This window comes from Prionailurus bengalensis, chromosome D2, assembly GCF_016509475.1.
Source record: "Prionailurus bengalensis isolate Pbe53 chromosome D2, Fcat_Pben_1.1_paternal_pri, whole genome shotgun sequence".
NCBI classification, from domain to species: domain Eukaryota; kingdom Metazoa; phylum Chordata; class Mammalia; order Carnivora; family Felidae; genus Prionailurus; species Prionailurus bengalensis.
The window spans coordinates 23,384,815-23,397,039 of NC_057351.1; the positions used below are offsets into that span (position 1 = coordinate 23,384,815).

Genomic DNA, 12,225 nt, shown 5'->3' on the forward strand with positions numbered 1-12,225 from the left:
AGCACGATGAGGGGTGAAGTGTCACTTCATATTTTTAGACTCACTCTTTTGACTTTTGTGGGGGTGGTTGGTCAGATTTGCACGGTTCTGTTTACTGGGTGCTCATACTTAGGTGTTGATTCTGTGCCAAAGACAGCATTAACCCCTTTAGGACTTGAATTGAAGACCAGATTTCAACTGATATTATGTTTCCAGATTCAAGGACTAAGTGTATGAAAATGGACCATTTTGGCTAGTGGTGAATTTGGAAGATGCTGCTGTAGAAAAATATGAATTCGGCTCTGGGTTTGACAGTCTACTATTTTTCTGCCACATGTGCCAAGCCTCTTCCCAGTGTAATGGAAGCAAATCTGAGACATTCACAGTTTATAAATCTTATTTTTAGCAGGTGGTTGTTATATCAGGAAGTTCTGATGACCTTCCTGTTAGGGTTTCTTCATGCTTCCAAGAATGCAAAGGGTTAAAAAGAGATCAGCCAGTAGAAATGTGTATTTTCTGTCTAAAAACAGATCTGTCTTTCCCTAAAGTTATTTTTGTTCTGCTTATTTAACCTTCTGCAAATGAGTGCACGTGGGTACCAAGAATGACACTCTCTAGTAATTTGGACATCTCAGCCCTAGAACTGCCTATCAGCTTCCATAGTCTTGAAGAATGTCAGCAGGAACAGTTTATTCCCTGTGATGTGGTTTGCAAGATACCATAGAATGAAGCGAGAAGGTTTTAGGATCTTTGCATTGCACAGAGTTTGCACTGCCAGTGTCTCATGTTGGCACCCTGCCTCATACCTCCAAGGTGACATCATGTGTTTACCCCAGTATGTTCTGTACCTGAGCCCAGCAGGATGAAGCTCCTTCCCATGTCATTTGGAGCTACTAAGGAAGTATGCCTCTGGGAATTTTACAAAACTCCTACAAACTGATCTGAAAGAACAGCACCTCCAATATTTCTCACCATGGAAGGCAGCTCAAGACTCACACTAGGATCCACAAAACCGAAGAGAACACAAACCTGCTCTGTATGCGATGTTCACTGACTTCCTAGGAGGGATAGTGGTCAAACCTGGGTTTTCTAAGTGACCCTTTCCACCCCCTCCCACCAGTGCTTCCATTCAGTATCTTTACAAGGAGGTGGGTCACTCTCCCACTGGTGGACTGGTCTAAACACCCAGCTCTCCTCAGACTCTTGGATTACAGTTTTGCCTTGGCTGCTTTCAACGGGCCTGGCAAGATCAGTTCTACTAGAAGAAAGAGATGAATAGGTATGAAGTATGGTGGGCTTGTCTCTTGGCACCAACAGACAGATGTAAAGTCTCTACAGAATGAACAAGCCACGTCTGGGCCCAGAACAACCACTAGAGAGGCATTTATGTCTTCAAGGAGTCTTTCCTCATGAAACACTGGAATGGAAACCACAGCCTGTGACCGTCTGATCACTTGCTGGACTGGAAGCAGTGTTTCAAGTGACAGTTTGGCCTTATGACCAAGACCTATGTGACTGAGTTTTACAAAAGTGTCTCAAACAGACCATTTCTAAATATGGATAAATCCCAGCTTCGTGCAGCTACACCCCACTAAGCTCTCTAGAGGAAGAACCTCCTGGATCTGTTGTGTGCATGGCTGGAAGAACAATGGCAGCCATTTGCCTGTCGCCATCAAAAATTTGCACTCTCTCAATGAGAACATAAAAACCAGCTTTGCAAGACTGTTTTCTAAGGGACGGAGAATTTCATGGCTTTCCAAAGACAGCAAAAGACACACGGGAAGAGGCTACCGGTTCTCTGAGGATGTCTTGAAAGTGTCCAACCAAATCCTGCTGTTTCCCTAGGATCGTATTATGGCAGCAGAGGGGGGCCCAAGCCTGTTCATACGGTGATCTGTGCAAGAAAATCCCTCTCAGTCCAGGCCTCTAGTGGAAGGCCTCCACCAATAAGAGGCAAATAAGTCTTCACATTCTGTAAGCCCCTTCGAAAGGCCAGAAGTATATAACAGGTGGTTAGATTCTAAAAGGAACAAAAGAAGGGAAGCCATGGTGTGCCATATGTTCTTACATTTAAATCAGGAACATCCTCTTGATAGTTTACAAAGGTGATACTTTAATTATCTTCAATATTTTTCATCCAGTTTGGTCCTCAAACCCCCAGGGACCCCCAGGGATTATCCTTCCTGCGTTACTGAGGAAGAACATGAGGGTCTCCTACCAAGTCAGTGACAAATCCAAATGAGACTGTGGCTCTTCTTTCTTGCTGGTTCATCACATCTTGCTGCCCCAGTTGAAGGCTGGATCAGTTATAACTCAGGCCAGTGAAAGGATGTGGTTAATATCAAATAGGTGGTGGTTCATTGAAAACATTAAATGTGGATTCTTTAATTAGCACTTCCTCAATCACTTTAGAAACCCCAAAGCTCTTAGTGAACTCAACAAGTATAAGGTGTTCAGGTTGGAAAAACAGATCGAGTAATTAACTGTCACCATCAAAAGATTGGGCATTCTCAAGGTCAACATGAAGACTAGCTCCTATTGGAACTGCAATAGATTAAAATGTTAAGTTAAAATGAGAATATTTGGGGTAAATGTGAGAAAAATGTGGAAAGTAACTTGGCCAGGTCCTACCCAGAAATGGGATAATAGCCTAAGGGGCTCTTATGTTAACTCAAGAAATGTATGGAGTGAGTCTGAGAAAGGAAACCACTGTTCACTTCTTACAAAGCCTATGTGTGCCCCTCCCCCCACCCCTGCAAGGAGAGACCTGCTGGGATGCCCACTGAGGTTCAGGATGGAGTTCAGGAGGTGGCAGCCTGGCTTTCCCAGGAGACTTTTCTACAAAGCAGGGAGTCTGAATGACTCTGGGCCTGGGTTGTGCACCTCCGCCATGCTTTCCTTCTGTTTCTGGGTGTTTCTGCACAGTTGAGGCACAAGGTTAGGCGGCCATCTAGACACAGAAGGAAACCTCATATTCCCTTAATAGTGGTGCTTCTGATCTAATAATATATATATATATATATATATGGCCCATTATTGCTTCACATTTAAGACTCAGCCTGTTTTATATGCAAATCTTGTATCTACTCCTGTTTGGGCAAAACTGGGATTTGGAGTGAGGCAGACCTGAGTCCATACCCAGAGTTCTGCCCCCCATGCGCCAAGTAACAAAATACATAACCTCACTGAGCTTCATTTTCCTCAACTGTAAAGTGGAGCTAATCTATGATTGTTATTTCTGATTGTTACGAACGAACATTCAGGAGACTGTGTGAGACCACAGCACCGTATCCAGCTCACTGCCAGGGCTCAGTGGATACTGGTTTCCTTCCCTTTGCTCGATATACAATAGAAGGAACGGAGCCCTTTGGTTTCATACTTTGGAAACCATCTAGTTTCATCTTTTGTTCCTTATTTGATAGATCATATTTCTAAGCTGTATGTTTTGTGACACCCACTAATAAGATATGCTTTTAATTGCAAGTGCGTTTTGACTATCGATTTAATTTTTTTTTCTGAGTGTCAGTAAATCATAGTGTTTGATACCACAGGCCCTAGAGCTCAATCCCAAACTCACCACTTACTAACTTGGACATGATCTTGTACCTGTTACTCATCACCTCTGTACCTCAGTCCCCTCATCTCTAACAGGAGAATAACAACGTGCCTCATTAGAATTATGGGCATAAAATGAGATAATACCTAAAAAGGGCTTAGAATAGAGCCTGGCTACATAGTACACACTCGCAAAAGGCCCAGGGCAATCCAGATAAAAACTGGAATGATTTTATGATTTCAAAAAGCCATTAAATTATAGATTTCATCAGAACTGTAGACTGCATCGAAAATTTGGCAGTGAAAACTGATGACAACATAAATTTTCACAGGATGCTCGCCATAATATAATGTGGCAAAGTACTAAGGTTTGAAAATACTGTCGGTAAAAATTCTACGTGGAAAACTATTTTAATCCCATTTCCACCAGCCCCTTAAAAATTATAATCTTATCTAGGGGCCCAGTCGAATGAGTTGTACAGGAAGTTTTATTTTTTCCAGAACCAGTCTGAAGATATTAACCTCGCATATTCCCTTAAGAGAACAACGTGAAGAAAACCCCTGTGCACAGGAGGCCACCATCCCCTTTTATAGATGAGCATAGGCTTTTATATTCTTAATGCCTGGGAAGGAGACTCTGAAGGGGAAGAAAAAGAAGGCTCAAAAATCTGAAATGGAAAACAATGTCAAATATGTGGGACATTTTTGTTCATAACAATTCCCCAGCCCTCTTCTCTCCGATGTGAGATCTGGAGATGTGAAGAATATCGAACTGTACACATTCCCCATGGGCACATTTGAACTCAAAGTCTGACCCTTTGTACTTCCCCTTTTTACAATTAAAATAGCTCAGCAACTTAGCGTTATATTTAACACCCATCAGAGGCCTCTTGTAGAACATGGCGGTGGGGAGGGGACCTTAGGTTAGCCACTCAGGTTGCCGAGTTCCATATTTGCCCTAGAGTGTGGAAGCAAGAACATCTGGCACATTTACTGCCATTTATTCTCTAATCATGGCTCTTTCCACTTAACTCTTCTTTGGTTTTTAGCTGACCTCTACTCTTGCCTTTGCCAAGTTAGCATCTTCAGCATTCTCAGAGCTGACTGAAAAACAAGAAGCCCTCATTAAAGAGTGGGACCTTTTGTTACCTACTGAGGGTGCATCTGGGCATCACCCTCAGGTGACAGACAGTAGAGACTTTGCTGGTGTTCCTGATGCCGACATCCGCTGGTGGTGACGTGTTTTTTCAGGTTGCTGGAAACATTAGCAACAAGATAAGTTTACTATGAAGAAGTAATACACTTCACGTTGATACAAAGTGCAAAATATGGGACTATATATTAAAAAGACACATTTTGTTCAATGACATTAACAGCTGATGCCCCTTGAGAAAATAAAGTGTATAAGGAGGCAAAAGAATGGTCCAGCCAGATGCAAACACTGTTTCTGGAATCGTATCAACATACTTGTAAGGACTCTAACAGAGGTTGGCACAGTTGGGCAGACCATGGCCCCCTTACCACATGTTTCTATAAATAAAGTTTTATTGGAACATAGCCATACCCATTAGTTTATATGTCCGTGACTGCTTTCGTGCTAGAGTTGAGTAGTTCCAACAGAGACTCTCTGGCCCAAAAGCCTGCACTATTTACTACCTGGCCCTTTACAGAAATTTACTACCCCGTGGTGTGAGACCATTCATATGCAGTGTTGCCTTTAAAAAGCTACTTCAGGACAAGGATAATTTACTGGTTCACCCTTCCCACACAGTGCAAGCTGTCACTGGCTGTGTCTTTGTAAGCATCCTGAGGCTGTACTTGATTTGATGTGGCATATTTTCCCCCCCTTTTCCAGGTGAAATGTGAGGCCAGGTCAGCCTTGTCCAAGCCGAAGAATAACCATAATAACTGTAAAAAAGTCTCAAATGAAGAAAAACCAAAGGTTGCCATTGGCGAAGAGTGCAGGGCAGATGAACAGGCTTTCCTGGTGGCACTTTATAAATACATGAAAGAAAGGAAGACGCCAATAGAGCGAATACCCTATTTAGGTTTTAAACAGAGTAAGTATGCTTGTTTTCATCTCTGAAATATCAACACTACTCGTATGCTTTAAACTGGAAAACAGTTTTGACTCAGGATTATGTCGAAATCCTAATCTGGGGATGATGCTCTCTGTGTTTATACTAAATCTACAAATCATCCAGGCCAGGAATGTTTCTCCCTGCCTCTTTCCGCTACATTGTTCCCTTCTGGGGCAGTTGCAGTGAGATATTTATAGGCTTGAATCCACTGATTATGACTGGAAATAGACATGTTGAAAGTTTCTCATTTTCTGTTTTGTCAATCTTGAGTGTCTGTCACGCCTTTCTTCTGAGATAATAATATGACGTCGCTTTATCGGGCACAGATGTTGCCTGTGAAAAGACGGCTTTTAAGAGGAGGACATTTAAAGGTGGACAAAACAATCAGAAAGAGAAAACATATTTCCTAAGCCCCAAATTTGTTAAGAGATAACAAAAACCTGACTTCAGAGGAAACATGAAAGACACAGATTTGAACCGAAAGCCCGATTTTGAACTACTTTGACATGCACATTTTAAGCATCGTAATAAATTTTTAACTAGAAAAGGAAACTCATAGCTGAGCAGAATTCCATAGAAAAAGAGAAGGAACCCAGATCCGGTCCTGATTTCACAACTGAATATATATTTTGCCTCTGTCTGGATTTTGTGGCACACAAAGCAATGAGCCCCTGGCTTGAAATCGTATTTTCTCCAAACGTATCTTCCTAGATTAAAACCATGTGTCATTTTGATGAAGAATGTCAAACCTGTATGTTTTACATAACAATTTACATACCTAATAGCAGTTGGCACTGATTGCAAGAGAGCACTCGCAGCCATTATAAACTTATATAACTACGAATGATTACAATGTTTGTCTGAAAACTGGTTGCTTGAAATAGAAGTAAAATTAATGTACTATGAACAGCTTTGTTGCATTATGCATTGGTTCAGATTAAATCAAGGCCGAGGCAGGGCTCTCGATAGCTTTGAAATAGTGCAAGGTTCAGTGAGGCTTTTCCAACGTGTTGTGTCAAAGAGCCTTTTCTTTTTTTAATTTTAATTTTATTCTCCATTTCCCTTACCAAGGAATTACTTGAAATTCAATTTTCCCCTCTTGTAAAAGAGTCAAATCCATAGCAGTCCCATTCCATGGTGTCTGGGACAAACAAACAGGATTGCCAGCAGTTGGGCACAGTCGTTTAACAGCGTAAACATATGCAAACCTGCAAAGAGAAATCTGTTTTAAAAAAGTATGTATTTGTAACATCACACAGACAAGTTAGGGGACTAGAACTAAGGACTCCATTCTTCTGTGAATGAGGATCTTCCTTCCCTTGGATGTGTTCTATCACTGCTACTTCTAGGGTGAAATATTTGTTTTCCTACTCGTTACAAGGCACCACGCGTTAGTGAAATACTGTATGAGTTCTTAATGGAGTGCTGCCTTCAGACATTCTATTGAAAACATAATCATGTATGAAAGTGGCTGTTATTTCTTCATTAGGCAAAGGTCTTATCTGAAGGAAGCATTATATATTACCGTTTAATCAATGGCTTCTTTCTAAGGGTTGAATAAGACCAACCCTAATTTTGAAATGCCACACTTTTCCCAAGGACACCATAACCTAGCTTCCCTTGGTCGGCTGATGGCCACAGGACTAAAACTGTGTTGTCCTTTATCCTCAAAGTAGAACCATTTCTGTATTTGCGACTGTTTCTTAAGAAATATTTTAAGTGGTAATAATATATCCTGGTGTTGAATGCCCTTTGGCAAATTGTTGCCTAAGAACTTAGCTCTCTGGGGTACTCGTATTTTTTTTTTTCTCTTTCTCATTGAAATCAGAACAAAACAAAATGTTTTAATTGACATTTCTTGGAAATATGTTAATGCAATGCTTATCTAAATACTTATTGTCCCTCTAACAGTTAACCTTTGGACTATGTTTCAAGCTGCTCAAAAACTGGGAGGATATGAAACAGTAAGTGTTTAAGCAACTTAAATGAAATAATTTTGCAACCTAACTCCCCCCACCCCTCCTTTGACCAAAATGGAGAAAATGCAAGAGTAAACCGTCATTGACTGCCTTTTCAAATGGCTCCACACTTTTGGGGGTTTATTGGGCCGCTTTTGGAAACGATCCCAATTAGTTCCAGGTTTGGCAAAATTGTAAACTTGTCGTAAAAACTACAAGTGGAAAACATATGTAACTCTCCCCCTGTCAGGGAAATTAGTTGGGTCTGTAATTTTTTCCCATGTTGAGAAAGGGCTATTATTGTACAACAAGCCAAGATTGCATAAAAGAAATTTCCCTTGGCAACATACCTGACATCTGTTCATGTCTAATATGGGAAATGTATTAAAGGCTTTCAAAAGTAATCAGTATTGGCCATTAAGGAATAGAAGACAGCAGAATCTCCTCTTATTCTAGGGCAAAGAAGCTTTATTAGACAAGGGTCAGTGCCGCATAAACAGGAAGTTATCAAACTTATTCAGAACAGGCTCTGACACTCTTTATCAGCTAATTCTAACTGACAGGAATGGGTTATTTTTAGCCCACAGGAAAATTTGATGGCCACGGATTTTACAGCCTGTATTTTGAACCAATAAAATGTGAGAGCAACAAACTAAGATTAAAATCTTGAAAGAAGAAAGAGCTGTATTAATAGAGCACGCAAAGATGATATCTGTAATAAAATCAATTGACATAGGAAGATGTCGTCATTGGAAATATTTTCTCCTCCACACAATGATCAGATTAAGTTGTGCAGTTTCTTCTGCAATCGAATAAGAAATTATTTTTTTTTCTCTCCTCACGAGGTAACCTGGGATATCTCTGTATCTTAGTAAAATGACAATAAGAGACACAAAGTCAAGAAAATGAAATTCATTTTAGCCCCACCATAATAACTAGTGTGTCTTGCCAGATAGAGCATATTACTCCACAAACTAATATAATGGTTTGATGTCATGGGGTTGGAACGGGAAAAGATGGCAGGCATGATGTGATTCGGATAATCTGGTATTTACTGTAGAAATCCCTGCTGTGAATTCTGACTAAAAACTCTTAAGATGTGAGTCAGTGTGTGTGTAAAAATATTCATTTAATACATGGGAGGTACTAGTACCAGTTTATAAAGAAATAAAGTTTATAAAGAAAGAAAATGCTCATATGAAGCACATATAAAATGTGCATTTCATAGACATGAATTTCCTTACAATATTTGTTTTATCAAGCACCCACTGTACAAAATAAATAATGAAATTTTTCACTTGGTTGGGTCTGTTGATAGGACAAAGAGGTTGACTCCTTGCCACTGTGGCTCACAGTTTTGCAAAATCTTAAGCTAATTATAGCTTTTGTCCATGTGAAAAAAAAAAATAACTTAGTCTCATGAATTCAGGAGTCAGCCCCATAGCTTAGATTTTTAAGCCTAACTCTTGATGTTAAGAATAGGAATACACATTTTTATGAACTGTAGATAAGTTACATGATACTGCACAATATTATGAAATGTCTTTTTAAACCCAGAAATTTGTTATTGCCTGCTGATAGGGAGAGTGCCAACAAATTTCACAGAATCAGTTTTTCCTGCTTTTGTATCTTCTGTATCTTCACAAGGATCTATTTTTTGCCATGCAACGGCAAGTTGGTATAGAATACACAAAAGAAACTTCTGATTAGTTTCAGGGCATTTGCAGTATATCGAACACACAGTATCTTCTCTTTTGTTGAATGAGGGAAATAATGAATGGCCACGCAATCAGCACATCACCAGAACACATACTTATTAAGTCGTACATATTGGAGGCATTGTGCTACACACTCTAGAAGATGCAAAAATATCTACCCCAGTGTTTCTAGTTGCTTACCATCCAGGAGAGGCAGTAATTATAATGAAAAGACAAGTGGAAAAAGGTCCATTCCCTGTTCAAGTAAAGTACTATTTCATTTAGAAATGAGGGAAGGAAGGCTTGTGACTCTCATGTCATTCGAGCAGAATTTTGGAGGATAGATAGAATTCAGACGTGAATGATCATGGTCTTGCAGGAAGAGAAAGCCAAAGCGGGGAAGAAAGTGTGGAGGTGGAATAATGTTGGACATGGAGAGTCTGAATAACTTAGAGTGACCAGGTGGCTGGGACAAGTGACCTTGAAGGGGAGTCCAGAGAGGATGCAGCCCAGTGAGAAAAGGCTTTGGGATGGTAGGCCCTGGGATTATTCTGTAGGCTGGGGGCGAGCGGAGGGATGGAAGGAAATGCATAGAAGATTTATAACAAGCTAAGCATTCCCTTTTGCCACGTGCTGTGCCTTCACTCTATGTAGGTGGAGTGCAGGAGAGAAAGGCTGGGGTGGGGGCACATGGGAGACCAGATCGGCATCTGCTTTTCTTTTTTTTTTTTTTTTTTTTTCAACGTTTATTTATTTTTGGGACAGAGAGAGACAGAGCATGAACGGGGGAGGGGCAGAGAGAGAGGGAGACACAGAATCGGAAACAGGCTCCAGGCTCTGAGCCGTCAGCCCAGAGCCCGACGCGGGGCTCAAACTCCCGGACCGTGAGATCGTGACCTGGCTGAAGTTGGACGCTTAACCGACTGCGCCACCCAGGCACCCCGGCATCTGCTTTTCATGTGGTCACGAGCTTCGAGCCTCTTTTGCCAAGCCACAGAGGGGACTGGCAACTTCTGGAATCGCTCCCTTCCTCCTTCCCTATTTACCCATCAACTCCCTCATTGTTCGTTGGGCCCCTGCCATTCTTCACCCCCAGCTCTAACATCACATCTGAGACGGTGAATCTACTTAGCCCTCTTACTCTAAAATCTACATCCAGGGTCATCAACTGGATGAAGCCAGTTTGGTAGGATTTGTCCTTCCTCCCTTCCCTCCTTCCTTCCTTATTTCCTTCCTTTCCTTTTTATTTTTTTAATGCCTTATGCTACCTTGTTGTCCCTGTAGGCACTGAAGTTTGCAACTCCCTTGCTCCATTGAAGCTTTTGAACCTAAGTACAGAATACACTTTTCTATTGGTAGAATTGGGCCAATAAACAAAATGAGATGTTCAGTGAGGATTCAGTTTTGACATCAGTCCAGCAGACGTATGAGTAAGATCCAGTCTGAGGACTTAAATTGTCATCACTGTGTTACTGAAAGACATTTATCTGTGAGATTATCTGATATCAGATGCAAGTGTAGACTTGTCATTAGAGCTCAAAGGAGATCTTGGAATCTTCTAGATCTGTGGTTCCTAAAGGCTATTCAAGGACTGGGGCTCAAATTTTCAAAGGGAACTTTAAAGCATACGTAGCTGTCTAGACCTCCACACTGAGATATTAACTCTGTGGTGGGCCCTGGGCCTAAGAACCCAAGAATCCTTTTTTATAAGCTGTCCAGGGGATGTTAATTCAAAGCTAATGGTAACAGATTATTCTCACTTAGCCTAATAGCCCTCATGACTCCCAGCTTCAAAATGTGGCCCCATCTAAGTCAAGTATCAAAGATTAGAAAGTTGTCTTCACACCATTACTAAAGAAGCAAGCCGGAGTATTAACATCCCTTTGGCTCCCAAGCAGCACAAACTTTCCAGCAAAGGTTTTTCCATTTGGTAAAGTGGTAATCTAGCTACATTGGGACTCGATAAGCCATTTTCATTTTGAATGCAGGAAAGCCTAGCGTCAGAACATTTTTATTTTTTGCAAATAGGCCTTTGTGCAGAGAAAGATACTTGCCCTGCTCCAGCCCACACCCTCGTTTTATAAATGAGGAAACTGAGGCACAGAGAAGTGAAATGAGTTGCATGGGGTCATTACGGACTTCTTCAAATTCTGACTTGCTGAGAATTTTGTGCACAATTGCCTCAAGCTCCATAGCAACACTGAAAGGAAAGACCATCCTTCATATATAAATGACCAGTGTTTATATCTTCCATCCTCAGCAGTCAATTAGGTATGTGTACAATGCTTTCTCCATATTTCCAGTGGTATTTTGGGAAAAGCATCTAATAACCTACCTTCACTGGTAGCATCTTACAGTGAGTTCTTTGGAACTAACCTGAGCCTAACCGGACACACTATTAGCTGAGATTTTATCTGAGTCTTGAGAAAAATGTGTGAACTTAGGAGATGGGTCAAGAAGTCTGCATGATGTAAACATTCGGTAACAGTAAAAAAACTGCAATTTTAAAACTTGTGGATGTATCTCTCCTGCTGTTAACTTGTGATTGGATAAAGACATCTCTCTGGAATTCCTTCTGGTTATAAAAAGAGGCCATCTTAATTGGCTTGTTTTTGTTTGTGGTTATAAACTATTCCAAACCTTCTGGTTTGAATTGCGGATTATGGATTATTTCATTTCAGTCCTTCATAACCCTCAAATTGAATTAAAAAAAAAAAAGAGGAGCAAAGGTTTTATTTTAAGCCTTTATAAGCATTCGACTAATGGCTATATTCAGTTCTCTTGGCCTCCTCTGTCTTTGCTGGAAATGGATTTTGTGTCTGTGCCTCCTTAGGTCGAGATCATAAATGTAATGAATGAATTTGATTCCCTAAAAAACAATATCCTGGCATTTTGATTGGTTGGCAATGAGGATCCTTTCCTTTATAATCATGCATCCTTCCATACATTTTAGAA

General features: G+C 40.7%; 1 protein-coding gene across 2 annotated transcripts in view; it reads left to right on the top strand.

Moving 5' to 3' along the window:
• Positions 1–12,225, top strand: part of ARID5B (AT-rich interaction domain 5B) — a 181,667-nt gene that overhangs the window by 138,174 nt on the left and 31,268 nt on the right. For both annotated transcript variants that reach the window (XM_043596433.1, XM_043596434.1), the window contains 2 exons: positions 5,390–5,594; positions 7,527–7,579. In XM_043596433.1, the coding sequence (XP_043452368.1) occupies positions 5,390–5,594; positions 7,527–7,579 (258 nt within the window). The remainder of the gene's footprint in view (positions 1–5,389; positions 5,595–7,526; positions 7,580–12,225) is intronic.